The sequence below is a fragment of the Sinohyriopsis cumingii genome, chromosome 2 (genome assembly GCF_028554795.1).
Source record: "Sinohyriopsis cumingii isolate HCF-2022 chromosome 2, ASM2855479v2, whole genome shotgun sequence".
Taxonomy (NCBI): domain Eukaryota; kingdom Metazoa; phylum Mollusca; class Bivalvia; order Unionida; family Unionidae; genus Sinohyriopsis; species Sinohyriopsis cumingii.
In genome coordinates, this window is record NC_142962.1 from 18,894,722 (window position 1) to 18,915,775 (window position 21,054).

At 35.7% G+C, this 21,054-nt stretch overlaps 1 protein-coding gene across 1 annotated transcript in view; it reads right to left on the bottom strand.

The window, feature by feature from the left end:
- The window catches only part of LOC149804418 (uncharacterized), a 42,055-nt gene that overhangs the window by 2,308 nt on the left and 18,693 nt on the right, over positions 1-21,054 (bottom strand). Inside the window, exons 6-9 of the mRNA XM_089940060.1 lie at positions 18,967-19,044; positions 12,859-12,952; positions 10,138-10,229; positions 8,429-8,565 (exon numbers count right to left, since the gene is read on the bottom strand). Of these exons, the coding sequence (XP_089796186.1) occupies positions 8,429-8,565; positions 10,138-10,229; positions 12,859-12,952; positions 18,967-19,044 (401 nt within the window). The remainder of the gene's footprint in view (positions 1-8,428; positions 8,566-10,137; positions 10,230-12,858; positions 12,953-18,966; positions 19,045-21,054) is intronic.

Genomic DNA, 21,054 nt, shown 5'->3' on the forward strand with positions numbered 1-21,054 from the left:
GACATTCTAGATCCCCGTTGTCATGGCTATGCAGTACATCAGATTGACACTTTCTTTATAATGGACCATCAAAAGTTTTTTCATGAAAACCCAATGTTGATTTGACAATCCATTCAGAAGGAGTAGCAAGAACAAGACCTTAAGATGGCCACTGTGGTGGCCATACTGGATGTCTGAAGGGCAACATTGTCATTTAGGACCAACTAGACCAGGAGATGAATGAGTTTTTTTAAATGTTTCATGGCATTCCTTCAAGCAATGTAGCAGGGGTGGCAATAACAAACTTGTGGTAATGGATGGACAAACAAGTGATAACAGACAATCTCATGAAGTTTTCTGGTCTCTGTCCAATGATGATAAAACTGAAAGAGCACAAAGAGTTGTCAATATGTACATCTTTAGATAATGATCATAGTACCAAGTTTCACAGCGATCCATAAAAATACAAGCTGCAAGACAAGTTGCACTAATGATATTATGCCAAACAGTACACTAATGATATTTATAGGATACTGCATTTGTATGGGAAAATATGAAAGAGTTTTTCGGATGTAAATACTGCACGACCTTGGGAGTGCAGTATATTCATCCGACAAAAGGAGTTCATATTTTCCCACACAAATGCAGTAACCTTTTTATTATATGCTAATTTTTTAATTCTATCTATTGCTTAATTAAGAAAATACATAACAAGAAACAAAATAACTGAATGTATGCCGTATTCCAAACTAAATACACAAGAACAGATTCATTATTACACAACAACAACATTATTACTGCACACATAACTCTGTCCAGATAAATGTGAACTTTGTCGCGCGCTTGACATAACTTTCGAAAGAAATGTGTGTCTAGTTAAAATTGAAATTTGGAGTTATATTGTGAATGAATGCGCATTGCAACAACTTTTTCATTTATCCGAAATGAATAGATTTTGGTATTTTTTTCAGTTCTATGAAATTTTGTGATTATGGACTGGATTTATATGTGACAATTCCACAGGAAATACATCGGATTGATGAAGCAAAGGAGAAGCGTGTTGACATCTGCAAATGTGTTTCTGTTTCTGTCATTGAATGTTTGAAATAATAATATGGGAAAAATATGAGGTCTTTCAATTGCAATTATCAAAAAGATGCTATGGAATTTAATGCTTATTTCATTTTGAGTGCAGTAAGGAGGATGTAATTGCATTTATATTCGAAATTACAGTACAATTTCGAAATGTGTAATCAAGATAGAGAATGTATGACGTGGCTCATGTAATTCGGATTTGCAGAACTAAGAAAGTAAATTTTGAAAAAATTCAGGATGTAAAACTGTAAGTATATGTTTTTTGCCATTCTTATTACCAGCTAAAGAAGACAGTTTATGTCTTGTCACTTGTATGTTATTTGTAAGGACCCTTTCTTGCATGTATTGTATAGCTAGCCTAAATCCAAAACATTCTTTCAAAAAGTTAACGCAGAATGTACCAAAGCAGCTGGTATGTGGCAGTCCATGAAACTTCTGCTTTACCCCATTCAGAAACAAATGTAAACACAGCATAAAGCGCCTACTACGTGAGTGTACATGATTTGTTGACAAATCAAAAATGCTGGCATCTGTGGCCATTGTTGTTTACAATAGAAAGTAGTTCCTTTATGCATGTGAATGCAATATGAAAGTGTGCAATGTTGAAAAATACTGAACGATTCTGACAATGTAAAGTTAACAGAGAAAAAAATGAGCATATAATAACATACCAGTGTGCTAATGATATTATGCCATACAGTGAGCATATAATAACATGCCATACAGTACACTAATGATATTATGCCATACAGTACACTGATGATATTATGCCATACAGCACCCTATTAATATTATGCCATACAGTACACTAATGATATTATGCCATACAGTACACTATTGATATTATGATATACAGGCAGCTGATTTTAATTCTAAGATTTAAACATGAACATAAAATTCTGTCTTTAAAATAACCTGAATCGCTTTTCCACCACAACTTTCATTTTTTCTAATTACTTCTGCATTTAAGTCAGGACTGTTTCATTTATCATGGATATAAAGCTAATTTTTAACTGCTCCGGTGGCCTAGTGGTTAGAGTGTTGCCTCAGATGTGGGAGGTCATGGGTTCGATCCCCAGCCATGCCACACCAAAGACTTACAAAAATGGTAATAACAGCTGCCTCACTTGGCACTCAGCATTAAGAGGTTAATGTTAGAACTGGTCGGCCTGGTGTCAGGATAATGTGACTGAGTAGGGCATCATACTACATGTCTGCGGCATGATGCCCCAGTGCTAGACATCACTATAAACTGTCATACTGCAGTGTGTCTGATTAATACCCCTACCAATATTTTAATTGGTCTGATTCATGCATTATCTACATATTCATTCATCAAGTCTAGTTTTGCTTGAATTTAAGAGATGAATATATTTTTAGCTCAATTTTCAAAAAGCATTACCCATTCTGAGACACATTTGATGGTCAAGAAAACACTACTTCTCTACCCAATGATTTCTGGTGATGATGTGTGCAACAGTGCCACATAGCATCCTCAAAAATCTTTACAAAAAAGCTTTACATTTTTGGCGAAAATTCATCACAAATTTGCACAGTATGAAGCTCATTATTGTGAAAATTGTTGCTGTTAAAAGTGTCACCACCTGTTTAAACTGTACGTAAAGTTACTGATTGTTTAGATCCCATACATGTTGAAACCCTCATTTGCACATCAAAAGGTTTCCATACGATGTCTTTAGGTGAAAATTCCATGTCAAAATGACTTTCCTTCAGGAGGAGTGGTGATAAAAAGATTTTCTAGATGGCTACTGAGTGGCCATAATGGATGACAGAATGGCACAATTTAGGACCAAGGAGACATCATAAAAAGCCATTTAGTGGAAACCCCATGCTAATATATCCATCCATTCAGGAAAAGCAGTGATAAGATTTTCATGATGGCCACTTTGTGGCAGCTATAATGAATGTCAGATCAGCATTTCTGTTCATTTGAGATCAACTGGATATTATAAGAAGCCTTTTGGAAAAAAACCCATGTAGGAGTGGCAATAGCAAGATTTTCAAGATGGCAACTGTGGTGGCCATATTGGACTGAGGATCAGCACCATTTTCATTTAGGACTAACTAGACATAATAAGAAATCTTTCAGTGTTGATATGACCAGCTATTCTGGATGAATAGTGACAAAACAATTTTAAAAATGGCTGCCATGGTGGCCATATTCAACATCAGATTGGCACAATTTCCATACAGGAGTAGTAGCAATAACAAAATTTAAAAGATGGTTGCCATAGTGGCCATAATGGATGTGAGATCAACACCATTTTCATTTATGACCATGCAGACATCGTTAAGAATTCTTTCAGTGAAAACCGTATGCTGATATGAACATCCATTCATAAGCAGTAGCAATAAAGAGTTTCAAGATGCCTGTCATGGCAGCCATACTGAATGTCAGATTGTCACCACTTTTGTTAAATACCATCTAGACATCATAAATGTCTTTTAGTTAAAGCCCCATGTTGGTATAATCTTTCACTGATGTGTAGTAGTAATTTCAAGATGGCTGCTTTTTGGGGTCAAATTTGGTTAAAAGTCTGTTTAAAGTTTTTTCTATTTTTAGTAACAGTGACCATATTTGGTGGTGGATCATCATCACTGTTATAAACCTGAAAGGTCTTCCATACCAAGTGAATTTAATCTAATTTGGTAAAGTACTGTTCAGTGGTTATGAGAAGAAGTTGTTGAAAGCCTGTCTATGTTTTCTAAAGTCCATCATATCTCACAGTGGATTGGCATCATTTGTACAGAATTTAAATGACTTCATGAAAAAATATTTTCAAATTTGGAGCAAATTCTATACTGTGGTTTTTGACAATTCATGTAAAGGTTTATCTAGTTCTAGCAAAGTATGTGATGCCAGTCTGACATCATGGATACAAACTTGAAAGGATTTCAAGCTTGGATGCTTTCAGTCAAATTTGGTTAAATTCTGTTGGGCAGTTTATGAGATATTGTTCTAAGTTTTTATAATTTTAGTAATTGTGACCCTATCTGATTGTGGATCAGCATCAGAAGAGTCTAAATGCCTGGATGCTTTTTTCATTTTTGGATATAACTGGTTCTGTGGTTTTTGAGAAGCTGAAAATGTCAATCGATGACACTGAACTGACACATGATAGAGACAGGGCTATGCTATCAGATAACCTGACCTTACAGTCAAGTGAGCTTAAAAAAAGATGTCAGTATGGACATCAATTCAGGAGAAGTAGCTGTAACACAATTTTTCACCTTTAGGGCACAGTGGCATCATTTTCATTTATGACCTACTACATGTGCGTAGATGACTGAATTTGTCTAAGAAATCTGACAAAATTATGGCCTCTAGAGTGTTCACGAGCTCAGCTAATCAGATGCAAGATCACCTCATTAATATTTATGGATAATACTCATAAGTTCATCTGAGTTTTTTATGATATAAACTTACATACTAAATCTAATTGAAAAATGATGATGGATGGATGATAGATGATGCATGACAGACAAAAGACCCATGGGTAAAAATGCCTAAAACAAGATCAAGCATATGCTGATGAACACACTGCAGTGACATGAAATCCATAGTGTTACATATATTTGATTTAATTTATATTTTATTTAATTTGTGTTTGATTTGATTTGATTGTTTGTGGGTTTTGGAGTCTTTTTATTTTCTTCATATGTCAATGTAATGTAATTTTGTTTACTAGGAATTTGATATTTTCCAGAAAATTCAGTTTGACCTGAGTTTTCCTTAGATACCTAATAATAGAAACACTTGTTTCTATTTTTGACTTAGTTCCTGGCCTTGACTGAGGGCCAAGTAAACAACTTTTTTCATGGAGTAAAATGATTGGTTTTTATCAAGGACATACAGGAGCTATGTGACTTTTACATGTAAACATGATCACATCATCCTCTATTTTGCAATTAGGCATTTCCGAAATTGCGAAATACTTAGTATTAATAGTGATGTTTAGAGAGAGAGATCTCAGAGTCCGGGGCTTTTAAACACTTGATGTCAAGTTGTTTTCTTCTGTTGAGACCAGTATTAAAGTACTGAAGATATTTGAGTATTTTAGTTATATGTTAAGTTTTCTTCACATTATTTGGACTTAATTCGTTTCTCTGGAAATATTATTGTATTCATACAGAATTCCTGAACAAGGACATTTCTTGAAAATTTTATTTGGATTTCCAAAACCGGAGGATAAATTATTGTGTTTGTACAAGGAACTGTAGACGTCAACACAGTACAGGCTACACCATATTGTCATCGCCTTGCATCTTGGATTCTTCGTCGGGACTCGAACTTGGAATCATTAGAACATTTCAATATTAGGACTTCAAAAAAAAAAATTAGTGGATTATTATTGTATTATTTTTGGATTTGATTCTGGAGACCATAAGTTCTCATATTTTTTCATTTTTACAGTTTTTTCCAGGGAAATAAATTATTTGTTATATTTTTTAAAGCTTGTTGTTTTCCCTCTTTCTTGTGTTACTGTTTATTTGAGCCTAAACACATAACAATAGCTCTTTCTTCTGAGCCATAATCCTTGCTGTCAATGTTGATGTCTATACCAACAATGACAGGGCCATATGAATAAACAGCAGTAACACTGAAATGCCTTGTTCCTTCTTCTGAGCCATAATCCTTGCTGTATATATCTTGATCCCTATGCTGACAATGCCAGGGTCATAGCATAATCCTTGCTATCTTGATGCCTATGCTGACAATGCTAGGGTCATAGCTTAACCCCTGCTGTCTATCTTGATGCCTATGTTGACAATGCCAGGGTCATAGCTTAATCCTTGCTGTCTATCTTGATGCCTATGCTGACAATGCTAGGGTCATATAATAATTCTTGCTATCTTGATGCCTATGCTGACAATGCCAGGGTCATAGCATAATCCTTGCTGTCTATCCTGATGCATGTGCTGACAATGCTAGGGTCACAGAATAATTCTTGCTATCTTGATGCCTATGCTGACAATGCCTGGGTCATAGCTTAATCCTTGCTGTCTATCTTGATGCCTATGCTGACAATACCTGGGTCATAGCATAATCCTTGCTGTCTATTGTGATGCCTATGCTGGCAATGCCAGGGCCATATCATAATCCTTGCTATATTGATGCCTTTGCTGACAATGCCAGGGTCATAGCTTAATCCTTGATGTCTACCTTGATGCCTATGCTGACAATGCCTAGGTCATAGAATAATTCTTGCTATCTTGATGCCTATGATAACAATGCCAGGGTCATAGCATAAGCTTTCCTGCACTTTATACAGGTGAATTTATAATCAGCATCAAATGAGTTACTGAGAAACCTAACCATTATGGATGCCAATGGGACTATAAAAACCCAACTATAATCAAACCATTATGGATACCAGTGGGAATAGAGGAACCTAACCATTATGGATGCCAGTGACACTTGACTAGAGAAACCTGACCATTATGGATGCCATTGGGACTAGAGATACCTTACCATTATGGATGCCATTGGGACTAGAGATACCTTACCATTATGGATGCCATTGGGACTAGAGATATCTAACCATTATGGATGCCATTGGGACTAGAGATACCTAACCATTATGGATGCCAGTGACACTTGACTAGAGAAACCTAACCATTATGGAGACCAGTGACACTTGATTAGAGAAACCTAACCAACATGGATGCCATTGGGACTAGAGATACCTAACCATTATGGATGCCAGTAGGACTTGACTAGAACCCTCAGCTCTGAGATGACTGTTGATAACTGCTGCTGATGGTATGAGATTAAGTGAAACTGAAACATTATGGATGCCATTGGGACTAGAGATACCTAACCATTATGGATGCCATTGGGACTAGAGATACCTAACCATTATGGATGCCAGTAGGACTGATTAGAACCCTCAGTTCTGAGATGACTGTTGATAACTGCTGCTGATGGTATGAGATTAAGTGAAACTGAAACATTATGGATGCCATTGGGACTTGACTGAGAACTCAATTCTGAGATGTCCTTGGTTATCAAGACAACAATAAGACTTAACCTATGCCAGGGTCATATCACAATCCTTGATATATTGATGCCTATGCTGATAATGCCAGGGTCATAGCATAATACTTCCTGTCTTGATACCTATGCTGATAATGCCAGAGTCATAGCATAATTCTTGATATATTGATGCCTATGCTGATAATGCTAGGGTCATAGCATAATCTTTGCTGTCTATATTGATGCCTATGCTGATAATGCTAGGGTCATAGCACAATTCTTGCTATCTATCTTGATGCCTATGCTGACAATGCCAGGGTAATCACATAATACTTGCTATACTGATGCCTAAGCTGATAATGCCAGGGTAATAGCATAATATTTGCTATCTATCTTGATGCCTATGCTGATAATGCCAGGGTCATAGAATAATCCTTGCTATTGTGATGCCTATACTGACAATTCCAGCATCAGTGCATAATCCTTGCTAGCTTGATACACATGCTGGCAATGACAGGGTCACAGCACAATCATTGCTATCTTGATGCCTACGCTAAAAATGTCAGGGTCATTGCATAATCCTTACTATCCATCTTGATGCCTATGCTGACAATGCCAGGATCATGGCATAATCCTTACTGTCTATTTTGATGTATATGATAACAATGCCAGGGTCATAGCTTAATCCTTGTTGTCTACCTTGATGCCTATGCTGGCAATGCCAGGGCCATATCATAATCCTTGCTATCTTGATGCCTATGCTGACAATGCCATAGTCATAGCATAATCCTTCCTATCTTGATGTTTAAGCTGACAATGCCATGGTCATAGCATAATCATTGCTATCTTGATGCCTATGCTGACAATGCCATGGTCATAGCATAATCATTGCTATCTTGATGCCTGTGCTAACAATGTTAGGGTCATAGCATAATCCCTCCTCATACATGTCATCTTATAATGAGCATCTGGATCATCAATGTTCATTGTAGTCCCCTTCATCATAATATCTTATAATTATTTTGCTATTTCCTATGAAATTATTTTGTCCTTTACTTTTATAGTCAAGGTGTATTTCTAAACATAATCATGTAACTCAAGAATTTTAAAACCTAAAAATTGTTGTGATTTCAAGGTGAGAAAACTGAATGTGCAAAACTGCTTTTCACAATGAGTACCACAATGCAAAGTAAGATAGATTTTGTTGATCATAGATTTAAAAAAAATGCATCTTGCACATATATGGTGTTTTTACTAGTGTACAAAAAATTTAAATGACACTAAGATAATATTCTACTGTACATAACCTGAGCTACATTATTATTAAGTCTGTCTTAATGGCTGTTTATTATTTACCTCCAATGTCTTCAAGTGTACAAACACTTGACTGTTCAGGCTTTGTGAATGGACTGTTGTTTCCTCTTTCATCATGTATGATTTTTTGGTCTTCATTATTTGCATCTCTACTTCTCTGCTCAAATTCCTGCATTTGTCTGTGAATTGAGAAGAAAAAAATATGTTCAAATGAAATTATGACACACTACTGATTGTACATGTTCTAAAAATAATATCAACTAATTTCACAGACCCCCCTCCCCCAAAAATTAAATGTTACATGAATTTGCTGTGTGTATTTGTTGTATAAGTTATAATCTGATGACTAAGCTTACAATATAGCCGACACCATGTGAAAGACATCGTTCTGACACTAGAGAGCTTGTCGATAAAAAAAGAAATGTTGACATGAAAGCCTATAATTTACTAGCTATACTTGTCAGGGAAACTGAGTGGGATGCTAACACCAGTGCAATATATTTAGTGGACTAGAGAAATTATCTAAAATTCAAACAGAAATTAAATGTTCTCCTGAAATTTTTCAAAAATTTTCAAAATGTTGGATTTGGCCCAAAATCTTTCACAAAATCACATTTGGATATCACTTTGGCAGACGTGACACCTGTCAAACATGAGATTAATTGATTTTAAATATAATTATACTTGTAATAATAGTAATAACTTTTTTAATTATTTTGTCATGAAAGATGAAAACATGCTGTTAATATAATTCAATTTGTAACAAGATTATTTGGGCATGTCTGTGCATTCAGTGCTAACAGAAATCATCAAGGTAATGGTACAGTAAAAATGTACTGTGGTATGTACTACCGGAAAAAAATACAGCAGTAAACCAGTATACAGTGCACCTCTAGTACTATGTTATTTCCAGCTTGAACTGCAGTTTCACAATGATGTTTGGTACCAGGAAGAGCATGAAGCAAAAGCTAGGGGAGTCTGACTTTTTATATATCTCCACCTCCCACTTTGTGAGCATTAAGTTCAATCCTTTCTGAGAGTCATGGGTGTGGGACAACAAAACAGGTAGGAGCTGGACTGCACATTCTTTGCCAGTAAGTGTGACAGAATCATTGGAGTCAGGAACTCACTCAAGAGGCACAAGAATATGTGAGATGGCTAGTTAATTACAGGTATTGGAAAACTCAGGGGAGGAGAAAGCAAATGTTTCTGTAAGTTATGTTTCTCTGAGAATACTTACCCAATCACATTATGTGCTAACTCATAAATGACAACATGACGTCAACAATATAATGGTGTAATGTGGTCTTAAATAGATGAAGTCCATGAAGGTGACAAAGTCACTCAATTTGACACAGATTGTAAAAATAATGTATGCAACCTGCAAAATAATGATTGTCCCATTGAAAGTTTGATTTTGAACACTAAGATCGCATGGTGTATGCAAAATGTATGATCATGCATGATGATGTCATTTAGAGACTAGTAGCACTATGATATACAAATTACTTTTCCCATCATTTAAAGTGGCATCCATGTTTTTCAGATGAGAAATGTAAGGTCAACTTGGGCCTCTTTTAACTATTTTCTTTGTCGTTCCAAACATATTCATCATCAAACTTTTCTCAATATAACATGCAAGTAAATACAAACAACCATTAAGACTGAAATATTAGTTGTTAACTTTGATGCAGTTTAAGACCACATATTCCTGTTCTCCAAACATTTTAAAATTAGTTCAAAATCATCACCTGGTCACATCCTGCTGCTGTACATCATGTGATGGGATTATCTGTGCCAGCCATGTCATCAAGTCCTGGGGCAACTCCTCACCCTCTGGTAACTGGATCAATAACAATAATTATACATAACCTGTTTCTCTATTACGTATGTGTGAAAGCAACAGCTTCTTGTTAAAAGGGCACAAGCTATATTATAAAATTTTATGAAGGTGATACCTATAATGATCTTTTTCTCTGACAAATTTTAGCCTGTGATTATACCAATTATGCCAGAAGTTCAGACTAGGTAAAAACTGGGAAATGATTTTTGTGTCCTTGTTATCATTAACTTGTATTTATCTCTAACTTACATACAAAAAGGCAAAGATAAACCAGAATGACCTGACCATTTAATCTTTCAGTGGAATAATCATAAGGGGACTGCTCTACTCCAGAAGAAAAGTACCCCAGCACCTACATCTTATGTGCAAAGTATGGCATGTTACCTTGCTGAATGCATCCACACCAACATAACTACTGCACTGATTTGTGTATATGTTGGGTCCGACTGCAAACATCATAATCTGAAATCTGATGCTGCATAATGTGCGGACAGATCATAGTCTATGTTGTTTGTTCTACTGATTAATCCAAAAAAAACTGTAGGGACCCTGATCTGCCAGTGTGATGGCATACCTGTGCCTGTGCAGTTTGAACTTGGATCCGATTTATGTGTATATGATGTTAGAAGTTGGACCAGGTCCATATCAAAGTCAAAACAGAACATGTTGGTTGATCAATATCACTAAGTGAAAAACTACATGTAACACATCTAGAACATGTGGAGGTGAACAAAATTGTTGACAGAAATCCTAATTATTGAGCAAATAAGTATTCTGATCCAAATAATAATAAATGTTTTATCATTGTTATAAAATTTAGTGTTATTATCATTTTATATATCAAAACCAGTATGTACAAAAAAGCATGTGGTTATTCAAACAAGTGATTGCAAGTCAAGCATTACACTCTGCCCAAAGCTTCCTTCCTAGAGCAATCAATTAATCATAATGATCACTTACATCTGTACTTCCTTAATTCTTAAGCTTTTCTCCGATTGTGTATATTATAAAGTCTAACCCTTGCCCACAGACCATGTGGACCAGAAATGCTTACTGCATAGATGCAGGAAGGGTGGCTTCAGAAAAGAGGATAGAGCAAATGAATATTTATTATGAACCAAGGAAAGTTTTTTAAAAAAATTTTGTTATCTGCTCCTTCTTGATAAAGTCAACTTTTACTGTTTGTAAATGAATTAAAAGCTAATAACATCTGTCAGCAAATGAAGTATATTACTGAAAATTTCCTTTTGTGGTACCATATGATTAAATAATATCTAGTCTGTCATTTTGTGGTACTAAAATTTGCAGCCTTTTTGTGGTACCAACATTTGCAGCTAATGTTTCATTAAATATCAGTCTGCCTTTTAAATTATGGTATCCACAGTCTGTTTTTTTTATACAAATAGCTTATAAAGGACAACAATTGATTAGCCCACTACAATTTAATGATAAGGGTAAAGGTATAATGGATGAATCCACCCATTATCACACAACATCATAATGGCAATGGTAAAGGTTTAATGGATGAATCCACCCATTATCACACTATATCATAATGACAAGGGAAATGGTACAATGGATGAACCCACCCATTATCACACATCATAATGGCAAGGGTAAAGGTTTAATGGATGAATCCACCCATTATCACACAACATCATAATGGCAATGGTAAAGGTTTAATGGATGAATCCACCCATTATAACACCATATTCTAATGATAAGAATAAAGCTTTAATGGATGTGTGTGTGTGTTTTAGAATTTTAACATAGCTTTTTAAAAAAATCAGTCATATCGCTACGATGTCTGCAGTGTGGCAGTTTATAGTGTTGAATCCACCCATTACCACATTACATTTTAATAGCAAGGGAATAAAGGTTTAATAGATGAATCCACCCATTATCACACTACATCATAGTCACAAGGGTAAAGGTTTAATGGATGAATCCACAAATTATCACACTACATCATAATCGCAAGGGTAAAGGTTTAATGGATGAATCCACCCATATAATTTATCCTTGTTGATGCTTAAAATACAAGATAACATGCAAACTACTTTACATCAATAGCTCAAACCTATACATTTCCAAAGTCAATAAATTTACTAGGTGTGCCAAAAAAGAGCTGCACTTTGAAAACTTTTCCAAATGTTCTTCTAATTAAACAGTACAGTCTTCACCAATTAACTAACACCTATTAGTATTTTCTTTGATAATGTTTATCTTTCTCAAGATTTTTTCTTTAAAAAGTAACATTTTTTATTTAATGCTAAATTACACATGGTCTGTGATCTTTTAGAAATCAAGTGACACTAGGTAGAAGGCAAAATATGACAGACTATTGGACGAAATTAAAATTTTCAAACACCAAATTGTTTCCATTGAAACTGGTCACCATCTGAAAATGTTAATACCCTGGTGACTGATAGTGCAAATATAACTGTAAGTAAGATTGTTTATAAAACAAGTGACTAGCTTTTCATGCACCCCTACCCAATTCTATAATTCTGAGATGCTGAGTGTATTTGAATTTGTTACCAAATAAATATTCCACCTTTAAAGATGAAAAATGCCATTTCTAAAAGAAATGACACAGACATTTGATCATGAAAATGAAAAAGCTCACCCATGAAACTTCAGTTTTGGCCAAAGCAGGAAGACAGGAGGTCAAATTATCATACAGTTTTCCCATGCTGGCACACAGTGACTTACAGATCACCCTGAAAACAGGAAGACAAGATGTCAACTTAGCATACAGGTTTTCCATGCAAGCACATGGCAACTTAAAGATCACCTTGAAAATGGGAAGATAATAGGTCAAACTGTCATTGTTCTTTCACCAAGGCACAAAGGGACTTATGAATCACCCTGAAAGTGGGAAGACAGAAAGACAACTTACATAAAGGTTACCCAAAAGACACAATGGGACAAACAGATCACTCTGAAAGGAATATGATAATTTCATCACACCAAAACATTATTTATATCTTTTTAAAAGTTCTGATTTATAAAAAAATGACATTTGAAAAGGGATTCACAATTTGACATTTTTAGGCTGATCAGCCAAATATTCCTATCAAGAACGACAGAGTGGAAATATCCCTTCCTTCACTGAGTGGTAAGAACAAACAAAATATCCTCTTTTTATAGGCTCTGTTTGCTTCTTGTACCATTTTTTTTAAAGTTCTGACCAGATCCTTTAGACACTCTTGGGTTTTACAGTCCTAACAAGACAGTGCTGTGAAGATAAAGGGCTGATTTCAGTGTTTTGGAGATGAAAGCGGAAACCAACATGAGACAAAATGAACTGTAAATAGTTTGGGTTGATTGACAAGACCTGTATCTTCACTGATTCTGCCTGCTGTAGCTAAGGTAACTTGGAAGCAGGTCTTTAAAGAGACTTGAGTCACGAACACTAGAATTTGGTTCAATGGGTGCATCAATCAACCATGTCAGAACCCTTGGAACATTTCACTCCAAACAATGGACTAAAGCATTCTGTAGATTCAAGCTGAAATTTAGATGGGTTAGAGACGTCCCTTTTTTGGCCTATATCATAACTCCATGGTCTTAAATTATGCACGGCCAGCATGAGGCAATATGGCACTCTGTGTGAAACAAACATTTGGCACCAAACCACCTCCAATCTGTGTTCAAACTTTGGAAACATGTAAAGAACAGTAAATCTGACCAAATAAAAATATTTTTGTATTGTCGGATTCAGTGGTATTCTGAAAACAGGCAAGCACACTGCTCACATGTAGACTGCATTGCACTAGCCCTGAACTAAGGAGCAGAAAGAAGCAAAACCAACAAGTTTTGTAAAATTAAACAAACAATTTATTTCCATAGAACACAAAGAGAAAATTTAAAAATGAACTTACAGTACTGTGAATTAAATGCAAAAAAATCCTAAATGTTCTATCACAAGTCCAAAGTACAGAATATCCCAAACGAATTCCAATAGTCTTGAATGTGGTCATATACCAATAGCATTGAATGAGTTGATGTACCAATAGTCTTGATCTACCACAATGTAATCCAAAATGTCTTTGAACAAGTCCCTAAGAATCCCAAAGTAGTCTTAATCCAAGTCATTAAGCACTTTGTAACTGAAATGAATAACTGAAATAAATGATTCCTCTAAAATTATAACTGAATACAAATAAAAGCAATTCCAGAGACTGATATTAAAATAGGAATGAAGAATTATTTACCTGACCTCCTTCATACAGTGTCACTTGACCAATTACACCACAAAATGCCCTTATGTAGGTCACCTTCAATGGAAAATTCCATCAAATAATGTTAAAATGTTCGCTTCCAGAAAATTCTAAGGCTGTACTCAAGGCTAAGACCTGAACTCAAATTTAAATAAACATCTAAATAAAATAACAATAGTCAAGTAGGCCAGAACTCAACCCTCAATCATGGACAAAGGAGGCCAGAAGGCCATTTCAGTTGATACCATTAAGACATCACTAGGTCTAGGCTTTCCATGCTTTGGGACCGGAATTGGATATATTGCGAAGAAAAATCGCCATACTAGTGGTGGACTGTATGCATTGAGGTTATGCCTGAGCTGGAGATGTGGTCAGGGGACACCTGACTTATGGTGCCAAAGTCTAGTACCAGCTACTGCCAGGGAATGATCACCACAGACAATACCAGTGTCTCCATGAGATGGTGGAATGTCCACAAATGGTTTAAGTGGGCTGCCATACCAAAACAACACTGACCCAGTGGTCTGGTAGTAGAGATACCAATATTTTCAATGTAGCCACCAAAAGGGCCATATTCAGAGTTAATCATTTTCATTTAGGACCAAGCAGACACCATAAGCACTTGTCTGATGTAAATCCTACATCATAATAACTTTCTCTTTAAGAGAATTAGCTTCCACAAGACGACCATTTACTGAATGTCAGAACAGCACCATTTTAATTTAAAATCAATAAAGCACTATAAGAAGTCTTTTTTGTGAAAAAAAACCATGATGACATGAATAGTGATAACAAAATGTTCAAGCTGGCACCAGTGGCAGTCATATTAGACCACAGATCAGCACTATTTCATTTAGGATCAACTAGACAAGATAAAAAGATTTTTGGTGAAAATTTTGATCAATATGACCTTTTATTCAGGAGTAGTGACAAAAAGATTTAAGATGGCTAAAGAGGTGGCCGTATTGGACATAAGATTGGTGCTCTTTTTCATTTAGGATCAAGTAGACACTGTAGGAAGTTTTTGACTGAAAATCTCATATCTGTTATCACCATACATTCAGGAGTAGTAACAGCAAGATTTTCAAGAAGGTTGCAGTTTTCATTTAGGACCAACTAAACATCATAAAAAGTATTGTAGTAAAAACCCAACTGTGGTGGCCATATTGGACATCTGATTTACACCATTTTCAGTTAGGATCAACAAGACAACATAAAACATCTTTAGTGAAAACCCCACTATGGTGGCCATATTGGACATCCGATTTAAATCATGTTCATTTGGAACCAACTAGACACAATAAAAAGTCTTTCTATGACAACCAATGTTAATATAACCATCCATGTGGAAGGAGTAACTATAACAAAGTTTTCAAAATGGCCACTGTAGTGGGTATACTGGACATCAGATCTCAGCCATTTTCATCTAGAGCTGACCAGACATCTTAAGAATTATTTTAGTGAAAACCTCATGTTGATATGACCATCCATGCAGGAGAGTAGTGAGAAGATTTTCTAAATGGCTGCTGTAGTGGCAATGTTGAACACAAGATCGGCAGTATTTCCATTTAGGACCAACCAGACATCAAATGATGTATATTAGTGAAAACCTCATGTTGACATGACTATCCATTCTGGAGGAGTAGCGATAACAAGATTTTCAAGATGCCACTGTGGCAGCCATATTGGATTTGCAAGCAGCACCATTTTCATCTAGAGCTAATTAGACCATGGGATGAATGCATATATGCCAACTCCTAGAGAGGTAAGTGACATAAAAGTGCAATTTTGCATAAAAAATTTAATCTATATAACATAACTTAAGTACAGGAAAGTTTATGAAAATTGAACATTTAATTTTGCTACTAACCTGGATCTGCATCTGGTTAAAATTCTTTTCAAAAATGGGTAAAATCCTTGAATATAAGTACAAATTTACAATCACAACACATACTAACAAATCATTTATATATAACACTCACTCTACGTAGTCTACAGGTCTAACTTTCGATGAATGGCAAGTCCAAAATTCTGCAATGAGCATGATAATGTAATCAGTCTGAATGCTCAATTAAATCACTTTCATAGTTTTCCTTTAAAAATTTGTAAAGGGCTATTGTTCTTTTTCTAATCTGATTTGTTTCTAGCATTAAAAAGATCCCTTTCCTTTAACATCTTCCGGTCATATAACATTTACAAGTCACACTAACAAAAGCCTGTTTTACTTAACATCCTGCACCATTTTTTAAAAATATAAACTGGTTCACTACCTAAATATGCTATCAAAATATGATGTATAAGTTGGACAAGTTTTCAAATTGAAGAAACCTATCTACTTTCTTGGAAATGTGCCATATCGTGCTGCTATAAATAGAAAATAAGGAATGAACATGGAGGTCTATGATGGAGAAATGTACTCTTATGCTATTCTTACACAGCAGTCTTCTTTTTTTTTGGAGGGGGGGAATATTCTCATAGCTATATGATGTGTGGGACTAAAGAGATGATAATAAAAATGAAAAACACCACTTTTTATCAGGGCTATTCTATTTAAACATACCCCTGGGGGGGGAGGAAGGCACATTCAAAAATGGGTGACCACCCATATAAGTGATTTTATTCTACCACCACCAGTCATAGCAGTGAATTTTGGACACCCATGGCCATGCATCTTTAATATGACATGGCACAAAAGTGATTACTGTTTATTGATGACCATGCATGGAAGTTTTTTTTTTTGCCGTCCATGGGGTAGTGGTACGTTTAAATGGAATAGCCCTCACTGTATTTTTCTTGTTTTAAAGAAACAAAAAGCATAATCCATATATTGGTGAGTGTATGACATAATTAGGTGGGAAAAAGCATAATGATTATGCCAAAAGCAGTTGTCATGTATGTGAATCTGCATGTGTCTAGTTTCATGGTAACAATCCTTTATTAGGAGTAGCGATAACAAACTTGTGAAAATGGAGAGATGAATGATAGACAATGGATCATCCCATAAGAAGCTCTTCTTGTTTATAGCAGTAGAACTAAAAATCTTCAAGCAGAACCATTATCCAAAATATGTATCCAGTGTACCATTATCCAAAATATGTATCCAATGTAACTCTTGACTACATGGCCCAATCATGGGCAACACCCTGGGCAGAAGTAGTTCTGAGAGAAAGGGGAACATGTGATGATGTTATATTCTATATGTGACATGAACTGGGTAATGGATTACTATGATGTATGTGATGGAAAATGTTTTAACCAAATCTGCATGCATGAATATACACACAGACAAACACAATGGGACATGACATGTGAGCAGTAGTGGTGAAATACATGATGTCAGACTGTGATGACATTGTATTCCAAATGTGAAGTGAATTGGTCATGAAAATATAAATAAAAAAACCTTAACCAAACTGTAGGCCCTATATAATTCTTGACTCCATGACCTGGGGGCATGATTCGTACTGACAGAAGAGGAAATGAATAGGGTGAGTGGTTTATACACTACTGACTCTAGATCAAATCAGAATGCTACATTTCCATGTCATAAGGGACTTTGAAGAACAAAATCAAAATTATATATTAACAAGGAATCTGTTTTCTTTTCACACTTCTATGTAGAACTGTGATTAAATGCCCAAAAATAAGGGTTTTAGAGAAAATACTACTAATCTCAAAAACTTAAGTGACATTAAAATGCTGACCTACCATATCTGACAAATGACTAAAATGTTGCCTAACCCAATCCAACCGACAAATGACATAAAAATGTTGACCTACCATATCCGATTAACAAGAATGACAAATGACTTTAAAATGTTGACCTACCATATCTGACTGACAAGGGTGACAAATGACATTGAAATGTTGCCCTACCACATCTGACTGACAAATGACATTAAAATGTTGCCCTACCATATCTAACAGACAAGGCTAACAAACGACTTTAAAATGTTGCCCTACCATATCTGACCGACAAGGCTGACAATTGACATTAAAATGTTGACCTACCCTATCTGACTAACAAGACTGACAAATCACATTAAAATGTTGCCCTACCATATCTAACTGACAATACTGAAAAATGACTTTAAAATGTTGCCCCACCATATCTGACAAGGCTGACAAATGACTTTAAAAGTTGCCCTACCATATCTAACTGATAAGGCTGACAAATGATTATTAAAATGTTGCCCTACCATATCTAACTGACAAGGCTGACAAATGACACTAAAATTTTGCCCTACAGTATCTAACTGACATGGCCACAAAATGACATTAAAATGTTGCCCTACCACTTCTGACTGACAAATGACTTTGAAATGCTGCCCTACCATATCTGACTGACGAGACTGAAAAATGACATAAAATGTTGCCCTACCATATCTGACTGATAAGGCTGACAAATGAAATTAAAATGTGACCTACCATATCTGACAAGGCTAACAAATGACATTAAAATGTTGACTGACCATATCTGACTGACAAATGACATTAAAAGGTTGACCTACCATATCCGACTGACAAGGCTGACAAATAGGAGGTGCTGAGGAATAAAAGATCCTATCCTTAGCTGCATCTGGCAACATCTGGTTTTGGGTTAAGGAAAATTTCTTGCACAGTTATACATCTGGATACCATTGGTATATGTTGTTATTATTATTATTACTGCTCTGAGAATCAGATCTTTTTCCAAAACATCATATCTTCCAATGAATTTTACTGCCACATGAAATAATAGTAATTACAGAAATGTATCAGAAGTGCAGTTGTTCAGTTTGCTATACATATTTAGAAAAGGATACACTGAATAGGATGCCTGCATTGGAGGCTGGGAGGGTTTTATTGTTGTGTGATTTGCTCTAAGTATTCTTAGAGAAACATTTTTTTTAAAAATTATATTCACTCCCTCTCTTTTCAGTATATTCCCTGATCACATTAATTTTATGAGAATTGGTAGGAGGCAGAGGGAATGCTGAACTTCCTATCTCAGTGGGCATTTTTCAAGGGAAGAAAGGTTGGATTTGCTGTATAAGGGCAGCCTGCTATTGTAACTTTAGAGCTGCAAGAATGACAGTCATGTGATCCATGACAACTGTACCCAGCTAAGTAGAGAATTATTTAACGCTTCTTACCAATAAAATCTGCAGGCAAATCCAATGAAAGTGTGAAATTACCACCCATTAAGAGGTTATGCTGACATCAGCTGAGTCTGACGGCCATCTGATTAGCAGCCACCAAACCCACCAAATTCAAATCTTGTCTCTGTGAAGCTAAATCCTTTTGATTATGTCTTGGATCACAATGTTGTCTTTAAAAGTGAGACTAGCGGAAATCTTCCAAGCCATAAACAGGGCCTGAAAATTATAGTGGCCCATGGTCCAGGACAGACTTTTTTAAAGCTGCGAACCAGTCCTATATAAGCAGCACTAGCCTTTTGGACCTTTAATATTTCTTATCTTTTGTTAAATTAAAGACAATGCCCTTTTAAATCTGTAACACATCTGAAAAGAACCATTAAAGTGCACTGATACAAGCAGAAGTTGATTGAAAGTGAGTGACAGACTGGAATTTGACTGGAAATCTGCAAATTGAGCAATCTGACAATCACCAGTCTAACCTTGATTTTCATCATTAATAGTATCGGATTACCGTATGTTAAAATCTACATTCTACAAGTTTGTTTAAGCATGGCAGAAGGCAAGAATAAGCCACAGGAAGTTCATCTGCTACAAGATGTGTTGCATAGCAGGGCTTTAAATATCCCATGTACAAAAAGAATGGAAATTATTATAAACATATATATTATCAGACTTACAAGGATCAATGGGAAAAGGCTTGGCCATGGGTTGATTGTAATGAGAAGAGTTCATTTATATTTTTCCACATGTATGGCATACCCAGGATCAGTCAATTGTTTAAGTGCCTTATTCAATGGTACATTCAGTTGTATAACTGATCCATAGATAGCATATGAACAAGCAAAGAGCATAATACTTGCACCAGTTTGGAATGTTGATAGTAAATAAATATACCCCATCTCAACTGTTAAGTCCCCGATTCCCTGAACGTTTGCAAAGCTGAGTGTGTACCAAGTAATTCACCATGACCGACGGACCAGGACTAGGTGATTTCTGTCATGATGAGAACACAGCACATGGGCTGCTTTTTTCTGAAAAAGCATGACATTTGACACATACAGTATATTCTGAGGGCCAAGGCATTTGACATATACTATATGCTCTGAGGGCCATGGTATTTGACACATACTGTATACTCTGAGGGCCAAGGCATTTTATACATACTGTATACTCTGAGGGCCAAGGCATTTTATACATACTGTATACTCTGAGGGCCAAGGCATTTGACACATTGTATACTCTGAGGGCCAAGGCATTTGACATATATTATATACTCTGAGGGCCCTGGCATTTGACACATACTATATACCCTGAAGGCCATGGCATTTGACACATACTATATACCCTGTGGGCCAAGGCATTTTATACATACTGTATACTCTGAGGGCCAAGGCATTTGACATATACTGTATACTGAGGGGAAAAACATTTGACACATAGCGTATACTCTGAGGGCCA